This window comes from Numenius arquata, unplaced genomic scaffold, assembly GCF_964106895.1.
Source record: "Numenius arquata unplaced genomic scaffold, bNumArq3.hap1.1 HAP1_SCAFFOLD_1352, whole genome shotgun sequence".
Classification (NCBI taxonomy): Eukaryota; Metazoa; Chordata; class Aves; order Charadriiformes; family Scolopacidae; genus Numenius; species Numenius arquata.
In genome coordinates this window covers 9189-20879 of record NW_027414511.1, presented here as the reverse complement: position 1 = coordinate 20879, position 11691 = coordinate 9189, and the positions used below count along the sequence as shown (strand labels likewise).

The 11691-nt window shown below is 66.0% G+C and overlaps 1 protein-coding gene across 1 annotated transcript; it reads right to left on the bottom strand.

Annotated features, from left to right (window-relative positions):
* Positions 1-7018: 7018 nt before the first annotated feature.
* On the bottom strand, positions 7019-9856 carry LOC141478047 (uncharacterized). The gene is given in 7 exon segments (XM_074167183.1): positions 7019-7258; positions 7260-7387; positions 7491-7800; positions 7980-8396; positions 8590-8898; positions 8900-9140; positions 9783-9856. Coding segments are annotated over 7 exon segments (1719 nt in total).
* Positions 9857-11691: the final 1835 nt, after the last annotated feature.

The window sequence follows — 11691 nt, the reverse complement described above, 5'->3', positions numbered from 1 at the left end:
CCTCGTTGGCCAAGATGCTGGTTGGTTGGTTGAGATGCTGGTTGGCTGACCAGGATGCTGGTTGGGTGGGGTTGGTCAACTGGTTGAGATGATGGTTGGTTGGATGGTCAACTGGTTGAGATGCTGGTTGGCTAGTTGACGTGCTGGTTGGCTTTGGTTGGTTGGTTGCCTCGTTGGGCAAGATGCCAGTTGGTTGGTTGAGGTGCTGGTCAACAGGTTGGTTGAGATGCTGGTTGGCTGACCAGGATGCTGGTTGGCTGGTTGGTCAACTGGTTGAGATGCTGGTTGGCTGGTTGGTTGATTGTTGGAGATGCTGGTTGGTCGGTGGAGATGCTGGTTGGTTGGTCAACTGGTTGAGGTGCTGGTTGGCTTTGGTTGGTTGCCTCGTTGGCCAAGATGCTGGTTGGTTAGTTGAGGTGCTGGTCAACTGGCTGGTTGAGATGCTGGTTGGCTGACCAGGATGCTGGTTGGCTGTGGCTGGTCAACTGGTTGAGATGCTGGTTGGTTGGTGGAGATGCTGGTTGGCTGGTTGGTTGATTGATGGAGATGCTGGTTGGTCGGTGGAGATGCTGGTTGGCTGGTTGGTCAACTGGTTGAGGTGCTGGTTGGCTGACCAGGATGCTGGTTGGGTAGGGTTGGTCAACTGGTTGAGATGCTGGTTGGTTGGATGGTCAACTGGTTGAGATGCTGGTTGGCTAGTTGACGTGCTGGTTGGCTTTGGTTGGTTGGTTGCCTCGTTGGCCAAGATGCTGGTTGGTTGGTTGAGGTGCTGGTCAACAGGTTGGTTGAGATGCTGGTTGGCTGACCAGGATGCTGGTTGGGTGGGGTTGGTCAACTGGTTGAGATGCTGGCTGGTTGGTGGAGATGCTGGTTGGCTGGTTGGTCAACTGGTTGAGATGCTGGTTGGCTGGTTGGTTGATTGTTGGAGATGCTGGTTGGTCGGTGGAGATGCTGGTTGGTTGGTCAACTGGTTGAGGTGCTGGTTGGCTTTGGTTGGTTGCCTCGTTGGCCAAGATGCTGGTTGGTTAGTTGAGGTGCTGGTCAACTGGCTGGTTGAGATGCTGGTTGGCTGACCAGGATGCTGGTTGGCTGTGGCTGGTCAACTGGTTGAGATGCTGGTTGGTTGGTGGAGATGCTGGTTGGCTGGTTGGTTGATTGATGGAGATGCTGGTTGGTCGGTGGAGATGCTGGTTGGCTGGTTGGTCAACTGGTTGAGGTGCTGGTTGGCTGACCAGGATGCTGGTTGGGTAGGGTTGGTCAACTGGTTGAGATGCTGGTTGGTTGGATGGTCAACTGGTTGAGATGCTGGTTGGCTAGTTGACGTGCTGGTTGGCTTTGGTTGGTTGGTTGCCTCGTTGGCCAAGATGCTGGTTGGTTGGTTGAGGTGCTGGTCAACAGGTTGGTTGAGATGCTGGTTGGCTGACCAGGATGCTGGTTGGCTGGTTGGTCAACTGGTTGAGATGCTGGTTGGCTGGTTGGTTGATTGTTGGAGATGCTGGTTGGTCGGTGGAGATGCTGGTTGGTTGGTCAACTGGTTGAGGTGCTGGTTGGCTTTGGTTGGTTGCCTCGTTGGCCAAGATGCTGGTTGGTTAGTTGAGGTACTGGTCAACTGGCTGGTTGATGCTGGTTGGCTGACCAGGATGCTGGTTGGGTGGGGTTGGTCAACCGGTTGGGATGCTGGCTGGTTGGTGGAGATGCTGGTTGGCTGGTTGGTCAACTGGTTGAGGTGCTGGTTGGCTTTGGTTAGTTGCCTCGTTGGCCAAGATGCCAGTTGGTTGGTTGAGGTGCTGGTCAACTGGCTGGTTGATGCTGGTTGGCTGACCAGGATGCTGGTTGGGTGGGGTTGGCCAACTTGTTGAGATGCTGGTTGGTTGGATGGTCAACTGGTTGAGATGCTGGTTGGCTAGTTGACGTGCTGGTTGGCTTTGGTTGGTTGGTTGCCTCGTTGGCCAAGATGCTGGTTGGTTGGTTGAGGTGCTGGTCAACAGGTTGGTTGAGATGCTGGTTGGTTGGTGGAGATGCTGGTTGGCTGTGGTTGGTCAACTGGTTGAGATGCTGGTTGGCTGGTTGGTTGATTGTTGGAGATGCTGGTTGGTCGGTGGAGATGCTGGTTGGTTGGTCAACTGGTTGAGGTGCTGGTTGGCTTTGGTTAGTTGCCTCGTTGGCCAAGATGCCGGTTGGTTGGTTGAGGTGCTGGTCAACTGGCTGGTTGAGATGCTGGTTGGCTGACCAAGATGTTGGTTGGGTAGGGTTGGTCAACTGGTTCAGATGCTGGTTCTTTAGCCGAGGTACTGGTTAGCTGCCCGGTTGGTTGACTGCTCAGCTGGCCAGGATGCCGGTTGGCCTGTTGGCCATCTTGGCCATGCCCTCCATGAGCCATGACCAGCCAAGGCTGTGCCAGGCCTGGACAGTGGTGGCGGTGCCCACCTCGGCGGGGACAGAGCCGTGGTACCGGGTGGCTCGGTTGGACCATGGTGCCAGTAGCTCGGTACTGGTGGCCAGCCAGGCTGGTCAGAGGACCTTTCTGGTGCCAGGTGACTTGGTCATGGCACGGTGGCGGTGCCAGGCGGTGCCGGTGCCCGTTGGTGCTGGTACCAGGAGGCTCGGTTGAGCACGGTGCCGGTGCCAGGCGGTGTCGGTGCCAAGGGGCTCGGTGCCGGTGCCAGATGGCTCAGCTGGAGCGCGGTGCTGGTGCCAGGTGGTGCTGGATGGTGCCAGTGCCAGGAGGTTTCGGTGCCAGTCCTGGTGCCATGAAGCTTGGTTAAGCGCAGTGCTGGTGCCGGATGGTGCCAGATGGTGCCAGTGCCAGGTGGTGCCAGTCCTGGTGCCAGATGGCTCAACTGGAGCACGATGATGGTTCCAGGTGGTGCCAGATGGTGCCAGTGCTGGTTGGTGCCAGTGCCAAGAGGCTCGGTCAAGCGTGGTGCCAGTGCCGGATGGTGCCAGTGCTGGTTGGTGCCGGTGCCAGGAGGTTTTGGTGCCAGTCCTGGTGCCATGAAGCTTGGTTAAATGCAGTGCTGGTGCCGGTTGGTGCCAGTGCCCGATGGTGCTGGTGCTGGTTGGTGCCGGCGCCAGGAGGCTCGGTTGAGTACGGTGCTGGTGCCAGGCGGTGCCAATGTTGGTTGGTGCCGGTGCCAGGAGGTTTCGGTGCCAGTCCTGGTGCCATGAAGCGTGGTTAAGCGCGGCGCTGGTGCCAGATGGTGCCAGATGGTGCCACATGGTGCCAGTGCCAGAGGCTCGGTGCCAGTCCTGGAGCGCGGTGATGGTGCCAGGTGGTGCCAATGTTGGTTGGTGCTGGTGCCAGCAGGTTTCGGTGCCAGTCCTGGTACCATGAAGCGTGGTTAAGCGCGGTGATGGTGCCGGATGGTGCCAGATGGTGCCAGTGCCAGAGGCTCAGTGCCAGTCCTGGAGCACGGTGATGGTGCCAGGTGGTGCCAGATGGTGCCAGTGCTGGTTGGTGCCGGCGCCAGGAGGCTCGGTTGAGTACGGTGCTGGTGCCAGGTGGTGCCAAGTCTGGTTGGTGCCGGTGCCAGGAGGTTTCGGTGCCAGTCCTGGTGCCATGAAGCGTGGTTAAGCGCGGTGCTGGTGCCAGATGGTGCCACATGGTGCCACATGGTGCCAGTGCCAGAGGCTCGGTGCCAGTCCTGGAGCGCGGTGATGGTGCCAGGTGGTACCAATGCTGGTTGGTGCCGGTGCCAGGAGGTTTTGGTGCCAGTCCTGGTACCATGAAGCGTGGTTAAGCGCGGTGCTGGTGCCGGATGGTGCCAGATGGTGCCAGATGGTGCCAGTGCCAGAGGCTCAGTGCCAGTCCTGGAGCACGGTGATGGTGCCAGGTGGTGCCAGATGGTGCCAGTGCTGGTTGGTGCCGGCGCCAGGAGGCTCGGTTGAGTACGGTGCTGGTGCCAGGCGGTGCCAGGCGGTGCCAAGGCTGGTTGGTGCCGGTGCCAGGAGGTTTCGGTGCCAGTCCTGGTGCCATGAAGCGTGGTTAAGCGCGGTGCTGGTGCCGGATGGTGCCAGATGGTGCCAGTGCCAGAGGCTCGGTGCCAGTCCTGGAGCACGGTGATGGTGCCAGGTGGTGCCAATGCTGGTTGGTGCCGGTGCCAGGAGGTTTCGGTGCCAGTCCTGGTGCCATGAAGCGTGGTTAAGCGCGGTGCTGGTGCCGGATGGTGCCAGGCGGTGCTGGTGCCATGGGGCTCGGTGCCAGTCCTGGTGCCAGGAGGCTCAGCTGGAGCACGGTGCCGATGCCGGATGGTGCCAGTGCCCGTTTTTTTGGGGGGGCAGGGGGGGGTCCGGGGGGGTGGCAGTGCCAGGCCGGGGTGACCCTGTCCCCTTCTCTCTCTTTCCTGCCCACGCCGCCGCCGTAGCTTTACGGTTCTGCCACGTAAGTACCGGCTCCGGCCCCCCCGGCCCCCCCCCCCCCCCCCGCTGGGGGTGCCCTGGAGGGGGGGGGCAGGTTTTGGGGAGGGGTGGGGGGGGGCTGCACTGCCAGGGAGGGGGGTGCCCCGCACCCCCCCCACCCCCTGGATGGAGATTCGGGGGGGGGGGGCACGGGGGGGGCACCCCCTATTTCTCAGCCAGGATCTGACGTGGTGCCGGTGTCAGCGTGGGGGGGGGGGGGGGAAGGGGGGGGAGAAGTGGGGTTTGGGGGTGTCGTGTGCCCCCCCCCCCCCCCGCGCTGACACCCCCCCCCCCCTTCTCGTTCTGCCCCACAGTTACGAGAAGCGGCTGTACTGAGGAGGGGCCGCGGGTTGGGCCCCCCCCGGCCCGTCCCCACCGGGCCCCCCCCGGCCCCCCCCCTACCACCATCGCTAGTGCCCCCCCCCCCCCCCCCCCGGGGGCTGGCCCTGCACCGCAGGCGGGACCCCCGGCCAGCCCCCCCCCCCCCCCCCGCCCTGCACCCCCCCCAGCGGCCAGAGGGGTGCTGGGGACCCCCCACACACACTCTGCCCCCCCATAGCCCCCTCCGGGACCTTTTTGGGGGGGGGGGGGCCGGGGTGCTGCACCCTGTAGAGGTGCGTAGGACGTAGCCCCCGCTGCTTGCCCCCCCCCCCGCCATGAACCCCACTGCTGGGGGCGGGGGGGGGGGGCGGTAAAGGGGAAGGGACTGGCCCCCCCCCCCGGACCCTCCCCAGGACTCCCTGCCGGCGGGGGGGCAGGGGGCTGCCACCTGTGGCCCCCCCCTCAACTAGGCTGGGGGTGCCCCCGGGCCCTCCTGCCCCCCCCGCGGGGACCCCCCCCCCCTATCCCGGGGAGGGGGGGTGCGGGGGGGGGGGCACCGCGCTGTATCCAGGTATTAATAAAGTCATGGAGCATCGGCACTGCCCCGGGCTGGCACTGGCACCGCCGGGGGGGGGGAACACGGCGGCATGGGGGGGCACAGGGTGGCACCGGGGGGGCACTGGGGGGGGCACACCGTGGCATGGGGGGGCACAGGGTGGCACGTTGCGGCATGGGGGGGGCACACCGTGGCACCGGAGGGGCATAGGGTGGCACACCGTGGCATGGGGGGGCACAGGGTGGCACGGGGGGGGCACTGGGGGGGGCACACCGTGGCACCAGAGGGGCATAGGGTGGCACCGGGGGGGCAAACTGTGTCACTGGGGGGGCACAGAGTGGCACAGCGTGGCATGGGGGGCACACCATGGCACCGGAGGGGCATAGGGTGGCACCGGGGGGGGCACACCGTGGCATGAGGGGGCACAGGGTGGCACCGGGGGGGCACACCACAGGATGGGGGGGGAACAAAGTGGCACAAGGTGGTACCAGGGTGGCACATCACGGCATGGGGGGGCACACAGTGTCACCGGAGGGGGCACAGGGTGGCACATTGTGGCACTGGGGGGCCACACCGTGGCGGGGGGGGGGGCACGGGGGCACGCCATGGCACCGGGAGGGCACACCAGGGCACACGTGGCACAGCCTCGCACGCCGTGGCACGGCCTTGCACACCCCGGGGACAGCCTTGCACGCCCTGGGCATGTCCTTGCACACCATGGCACGGGTTGGCACGGGTTGGCACAGCCTGGCACACCCCGGGCACGGCCTTGCACACCCTGGGCACAGTCTTGCACACCATGGGCACAGCCTGGCACACCATGGCCATGCCCTTGTACACCCCTGGCACAGCCTTGCACACCCTGGGCATGGCCTTGCTCACCATGGGTGGGGCTTTGCACGCCATTTGCACGCTGTGGCATGGGTTGGCACACCTTGGGCATGTCCTTGCACACCCTGGGCACGGCTTTGCACACCCTGGCATGGGTTGGCACACCATGGGCACGTCCTTGCACACCCTGGGCATGTCCTTGCACACCATGGGCACAGCCTTGCACACCCTGGGCATGCCCTTGCACACCCTGGGCATGGCTTTGCACACCCTGGCGTGGGTTGGCACACCATGGGCACGTCCTTGCATGCCCTGGGCATGGCTTTGCACACCCTGGCACAGCCTTGCACACCCTGGCCATACCCTTGCACACCCTGGGCATGCCCTTGCACACCATGGGCACAGCCTTGCACACCCTGGGCATACCCTTGCACGCCCTGGGCACGGCTTTGCACACCCTGGCATGGGTTGGCACACCATGGGCACGTCCTTGCACGCCCTGGGCATGGCTTTGCACACCCTGGCACAGCCTGGCACACCCTGGCCATGCCCTTGTACACCCCTGGCACATCCTTGCACACCCTGGCCATGCCCTTGCACACCATGGGCACAGCCTTGCACACCCTGGGCATACCCTTGCACGCCCTGGGCACGGCTTTGCACACCCTGGCATGGGTTGGCACACCATGGGCACGTCCTTGCACACCATGGGCATGTCCTTGCACATCGTGGCACGTCCTTGCACACCCTGGGCACAGCCTGGCACACCATGGCCATGCCCTTGCACCCCCAACACGGCTTTCCCCCCCCCCCGCCCCGTACTTCATCAGCCAGCCCTGCTGCGGGCGGGGGTGTCCCCACATTGTCCCCCTCCCCGTGTCCTTGTGTCCCCCCGTGTCCCCCCCCAACACCTCAGAGCCTGGCTTTGGTGGGGGGGTGCGGCGGGAGGGAGCGGAGGAAGGCCAGCAGGGCCCCCCGATACTCGGCGGGGTGCTGGCGCAGGTGGGCGGCGTGGGGGGAGCGCGGCCACCCCCGGGCGTGGGCACGGATGCCCTGCGCCCTCCAGCCCCGTAGCAGCGCCCGCAGGGCGGCCGGCCGGCTCAGCCCGTCGTCCAGGCTGTAGAAAAGGAGGAGGGGGCACCGCAGCGGGGGGGGCGGCGAAAGCCCCCCGGGCTTCATCCAGCTCCCCCCCCACCCAGCACCCCAAAACCCCCAGGTAGAGGCGGGCGCCAGCCTGTGCCACCCGCCGCAGGGAAGGGGTGCCCACCGCCCCGGCGATGCCTGTTGGAAAAAGGGGGGGGGGGGGGGGGGGGGAGAGAGGAGTTAGGGGGGGGGTGGAGTGTCCCCCCACGTCATGTCCCACCCACCCCCCGGTGACACTCACCCCGTGCCATGTCCCCGAAGCCGCCGGTGACCAGGCTGTCGTAGACGATGCCGCGGAAGCGGGGTGCCAGGCGCCGGCGCTGGCGGGGGCGCTGGCGCAGGAGCAGCAGGAGCTGGGCGAAGGTGTAGGCGCCGGCGGAGATGGCGTGGACCAGCAGCGGGCGGGTGGCCAGGCCACCCTCACCGGGGCCACCACCGGGGCCACCACCACTATTGCCTCCAACGCCACCCCCACCGGCACCACCAATGCCAACGCTGCCACCAGAGCCACCACCACCAGAGACGCCACCAACGCCACCACCACCAGCACCATCAATGCCACCAGCATCACCACCACCACCAGCACCACCAATGCTACCACCACCACCAGCACCACCAATGCCACCAGCACCACCAATGCCACCACCACCAGCACCACCAATGCCACCAGCACCACCAATGCTACCACCACCACCAGCACCACCAATGCCACCAGCACCACCAGCATCACCAGCATCACCACCACCACCAATGCCACCACCACCAGAGCCACCAACGCCACCACCACCAGCACTACCAATGCCACCAGCACCACCAGAGCCACCAATGCCACCACCGCCATTGACACCATTGGCACCATCACCCCCATGACTGTCAGCACCACAGCCACTGCTGCCACCACCACCACCATTGGCACCAGTGCTGCCATTGCCACCACCATCACCAGTGCCACCACCACCACCACTGGCACCAGTGCTGCCATTGCCACCACCGTTGCCTCTACCGTAGCCACCATCACCACCAGTGCCACTGTCACCATCACCACCACCATTACCACCATCATGACCATGACCATGACCCTCATCACCCTCATGACTATGACCATCACCATCATCACCACCAGTGCCACCACCATCCTCACCATGGTCTACACCACCATTATTACCACCAGTGCTACCATCATGACCATTACCACCATCGCCACCACCATCACAACCATGACCACCACCACCATCATCACCACCAGTGCCACCACCACCATCACCACCACCACCACCATCATGACCATGACCATCACCACCATCGCCACCAGTGCCACCATCCTTATCACCAAGGTCTACACCACCACCACCATCACCACCAGTGCCACCATCACCCCCAGCATGACCATGACCACCACCATCCCCACCAGTGCCATCACCATCATCACCATGATCCTCACCACCATCCCCACCATCATCACCGTCATCCCCCCAGTCTTCATCCCCCCCCGTGCCCCCACCCCCACCGTGGTCCAGCAGCCCCAGCAGCCTCCCCGCCAGCTGCCGGCCCCTCCGTGGCCACAGGACGTGACAGGTCCTCGTCCCCACCACCAGCACGTCCACGCCGTGGGGCAGGTAGAGGGCCAGGTACTGCGCTAGCGCCCCCCCCCCGCGCCCCCAACCAGGGCAGCAGCAGCAGCAGGGGTTTGCCGGGGGGGGTCGTCTCCTGGGGGGACCCCGCCATGGAGCTGCTGTAGAGGCGGATGGTCCCCGAGAAGGACGTCACCGTCACGGGGGGCAGCGGGGGGGGGACACACTGCTGCCAGGCGTCCTCCCTGGGGGAGACAGGGCAAGGAATGGGGGGGTGGAGGTGTCGGGGGGTGGCACCCCCCCAAATGTGGGACACCCCCCTCAGTGTGAGACGCCCCCCCCCCCTCCCAAAATGTGGGAAACCCCCGCATATATGGGGTTCCCCCCCCCAAAAGTGGGAGACCACCCCCCAAATGTGGGATGCTCCCCCCATATGCGGCCCCCCCCCCCCAAAATGTGGGATTCCCCCCCCAACTGTGGGAACCCTCCAAAAGTGGGACACCCCCAAAAGGGAGATCCCCCCAATGTGGGACCCCCCCAAAAATGGGATACCCCCCCAAAAGTGGGATCTCCCCCAACCGTGGGACCCCCTCCAAAAATGGGACCACCCCCCTCAAAAGTGGGACCCCCCCCAACTGTGGGACAAACCCCCCCAAAGGTGGGATGCTCCCCCCATATATGGGACCCCCCCACAAAAAATGGGACACCCCCCCAACTGTAGGACCCTCTCCCCCAAAAGTGGGACCCTCCCAAATGTGGGCCCCCCCCCAAAAGTGGGAGACACCCCCCCCATGTGAGATGCTCCCCCCATATATGGGAACCCCCCACCCCCCAAATGTGGGACCCCCCTCTCCCAAAAGTGGGACCCCCCCCTTTCAGTGTGAGAACCCCCCCAAATGTGGGATATTGCACACACCCCCCTCGTCCACAGTGTTGCCCCCCCCCCCCCCCCCAGCACTCACCCGGGGTCACTGGCCATGCCGGGGGGGGGCAGGTTGGTCAGGGGGTCCAGATGTGGGGGGGGGTCCAGGTCCATAGGTGTGGGGGGGTCCATACGTGGGGATGGTGCCGGGGCGGGGGGGCGGGGGGGGGGGAGTAAGGGGGGTGTCTGAGGGGTCGTGGGGTTGCCTGGGGAGGGGGGGGGGGGGGGGTGTCCTAGTGGGTGCTGGGGGGTCCCAGTGGGGGCCTGTGATGGGGGCCGGGGGGGGTCCCAGTGGGTGCTGAGGGGGGAGGGGAGTGTTGGGGAGGGGAGTGTTGGGGAGGGGGGGTCCCAGGTCCCAGTGGGTGCTGGTGGGTGTTGGGGGTGCCAGGGGGGGTGGGGGGGGGTGGGGGTGTCCCAGTGGGTGCTGGGGGGCGCAGGGGAGTACCGGGGGGGGGGGGGGGGGCAGTGGGTTCTGGGGGGGGTGCCAGGGGGTGCCAGGGGGGTGTCCTAGTGGGGACCGGGGTGCGCGGGGGGGGTCCCAGTGGGTGCCGGGGGGGCACAGGGGATTACGCGGGGGGGGGTGTCACTGGGTACCGGAGGGTGATGGGGGCGGGGGGGGGGGGTGTCCCAGTGGGTGCCGGGGGGCGCGGGGGGGGTCCCAGTGGGTGCCGGGGGGGCACAGGGGATTACGCGGGGGGGGGGGGTCACTGGGTCCCGGGGGGTGTCGAGGCGGGGGGGGGGGGGGGGACGACACGGACGGTGATGGGTGCCGGGGTCCCAATGGGTGCCGGTGCGTTCCGGGGGGGGGGTCCGGGGGGGGTCCCGGTGGATGCCGATGGGTGCCGGGGTGGGGGGGGGGCAGTGGTTCCGGGGGGGGGGGGGGGGTGCCGGGGTCCCAGTGGGTGGCGGTGGGTGCCGGGGGGGGTTCCGGGGGGGGGGGTCCCGGTGGATGCCGATGGGTGCCGGGGTGGGGGGGGGGCAGTGGTTCCGGGGTGGGGGGGGGGGGATGGGTGCCGGTGATGGGTGCCGGGGTCCCGGTGGGTACCGGGGGTGCCAGTGGGTGCCGGGGGGGGGGGGTCCCGGGGTGGGGGGGGTGGTGGTGTCGTTGGGTGCCGGTGGCGCAGGTGATGGCGTCACCCGCCGGCTCGGCCCCGCCCCCGTTATAAAACGCTTTTACACAACGGCCGCGGGCACCGCGCCACCACCGGGGGGGGGGGGGGACACACCGGCCCCGGCCCCCCCCGGACCCCACACCCCGTCCCCCAGCCTCTTTCCCCCCCCCAGCCTCCCACAGTCCCTCCGCGGCTCCCCCCACTGTGGCACCCCCCCCCCCCGGGATGTGTGACACCCCCCTCAGTATGAGACGCCCCCCCCCCCCCCCCTCCCCAAATGTGGGAAACCCCCTTCATATATGGGATGCACCCCAAAAGTGGGAGACCCCCCCCAAATGTGGGATGCTCCCCCCAACTGTGGGACCCCCCTCCAAAAATGGGACACCCCCAAAAGTGGGATCTCCCCAATGTGGGACACCCCCTAAAATGGGATACCCCCCCAAAAGTGCGATCTCCCCCAACTGTGGGACACCCCCAAAAGTGGGATCCCCCCAATGTGGGACACCCCAAAAATGGGACACCCCCCCCAAAAGTGGGATCTCCCCCAACTGTGGGACCCCCCCCCCCCAAAAATGGGACACCCCCAAAAGTGGGATCCCCCCAATGTGGGACCCCCCCAAAAATGGGATACCCCCAAAAATGGGAGACACCCCCAGAAGTGGGATCTCCCCCAACTGTGGGACCCCCCCCCCAACTGTGGGACACCCCCAAAAGTGGGATCTCCCCAATGTGGGATCCCTCCCCAAAAATGGGACACCCCTCTCCAAATGTCGGAGCCCCCCAACTGCGGGACAACCCCCCCCCCCCCCCCCAAAATGTGGGATGCTCCCCCGGGCC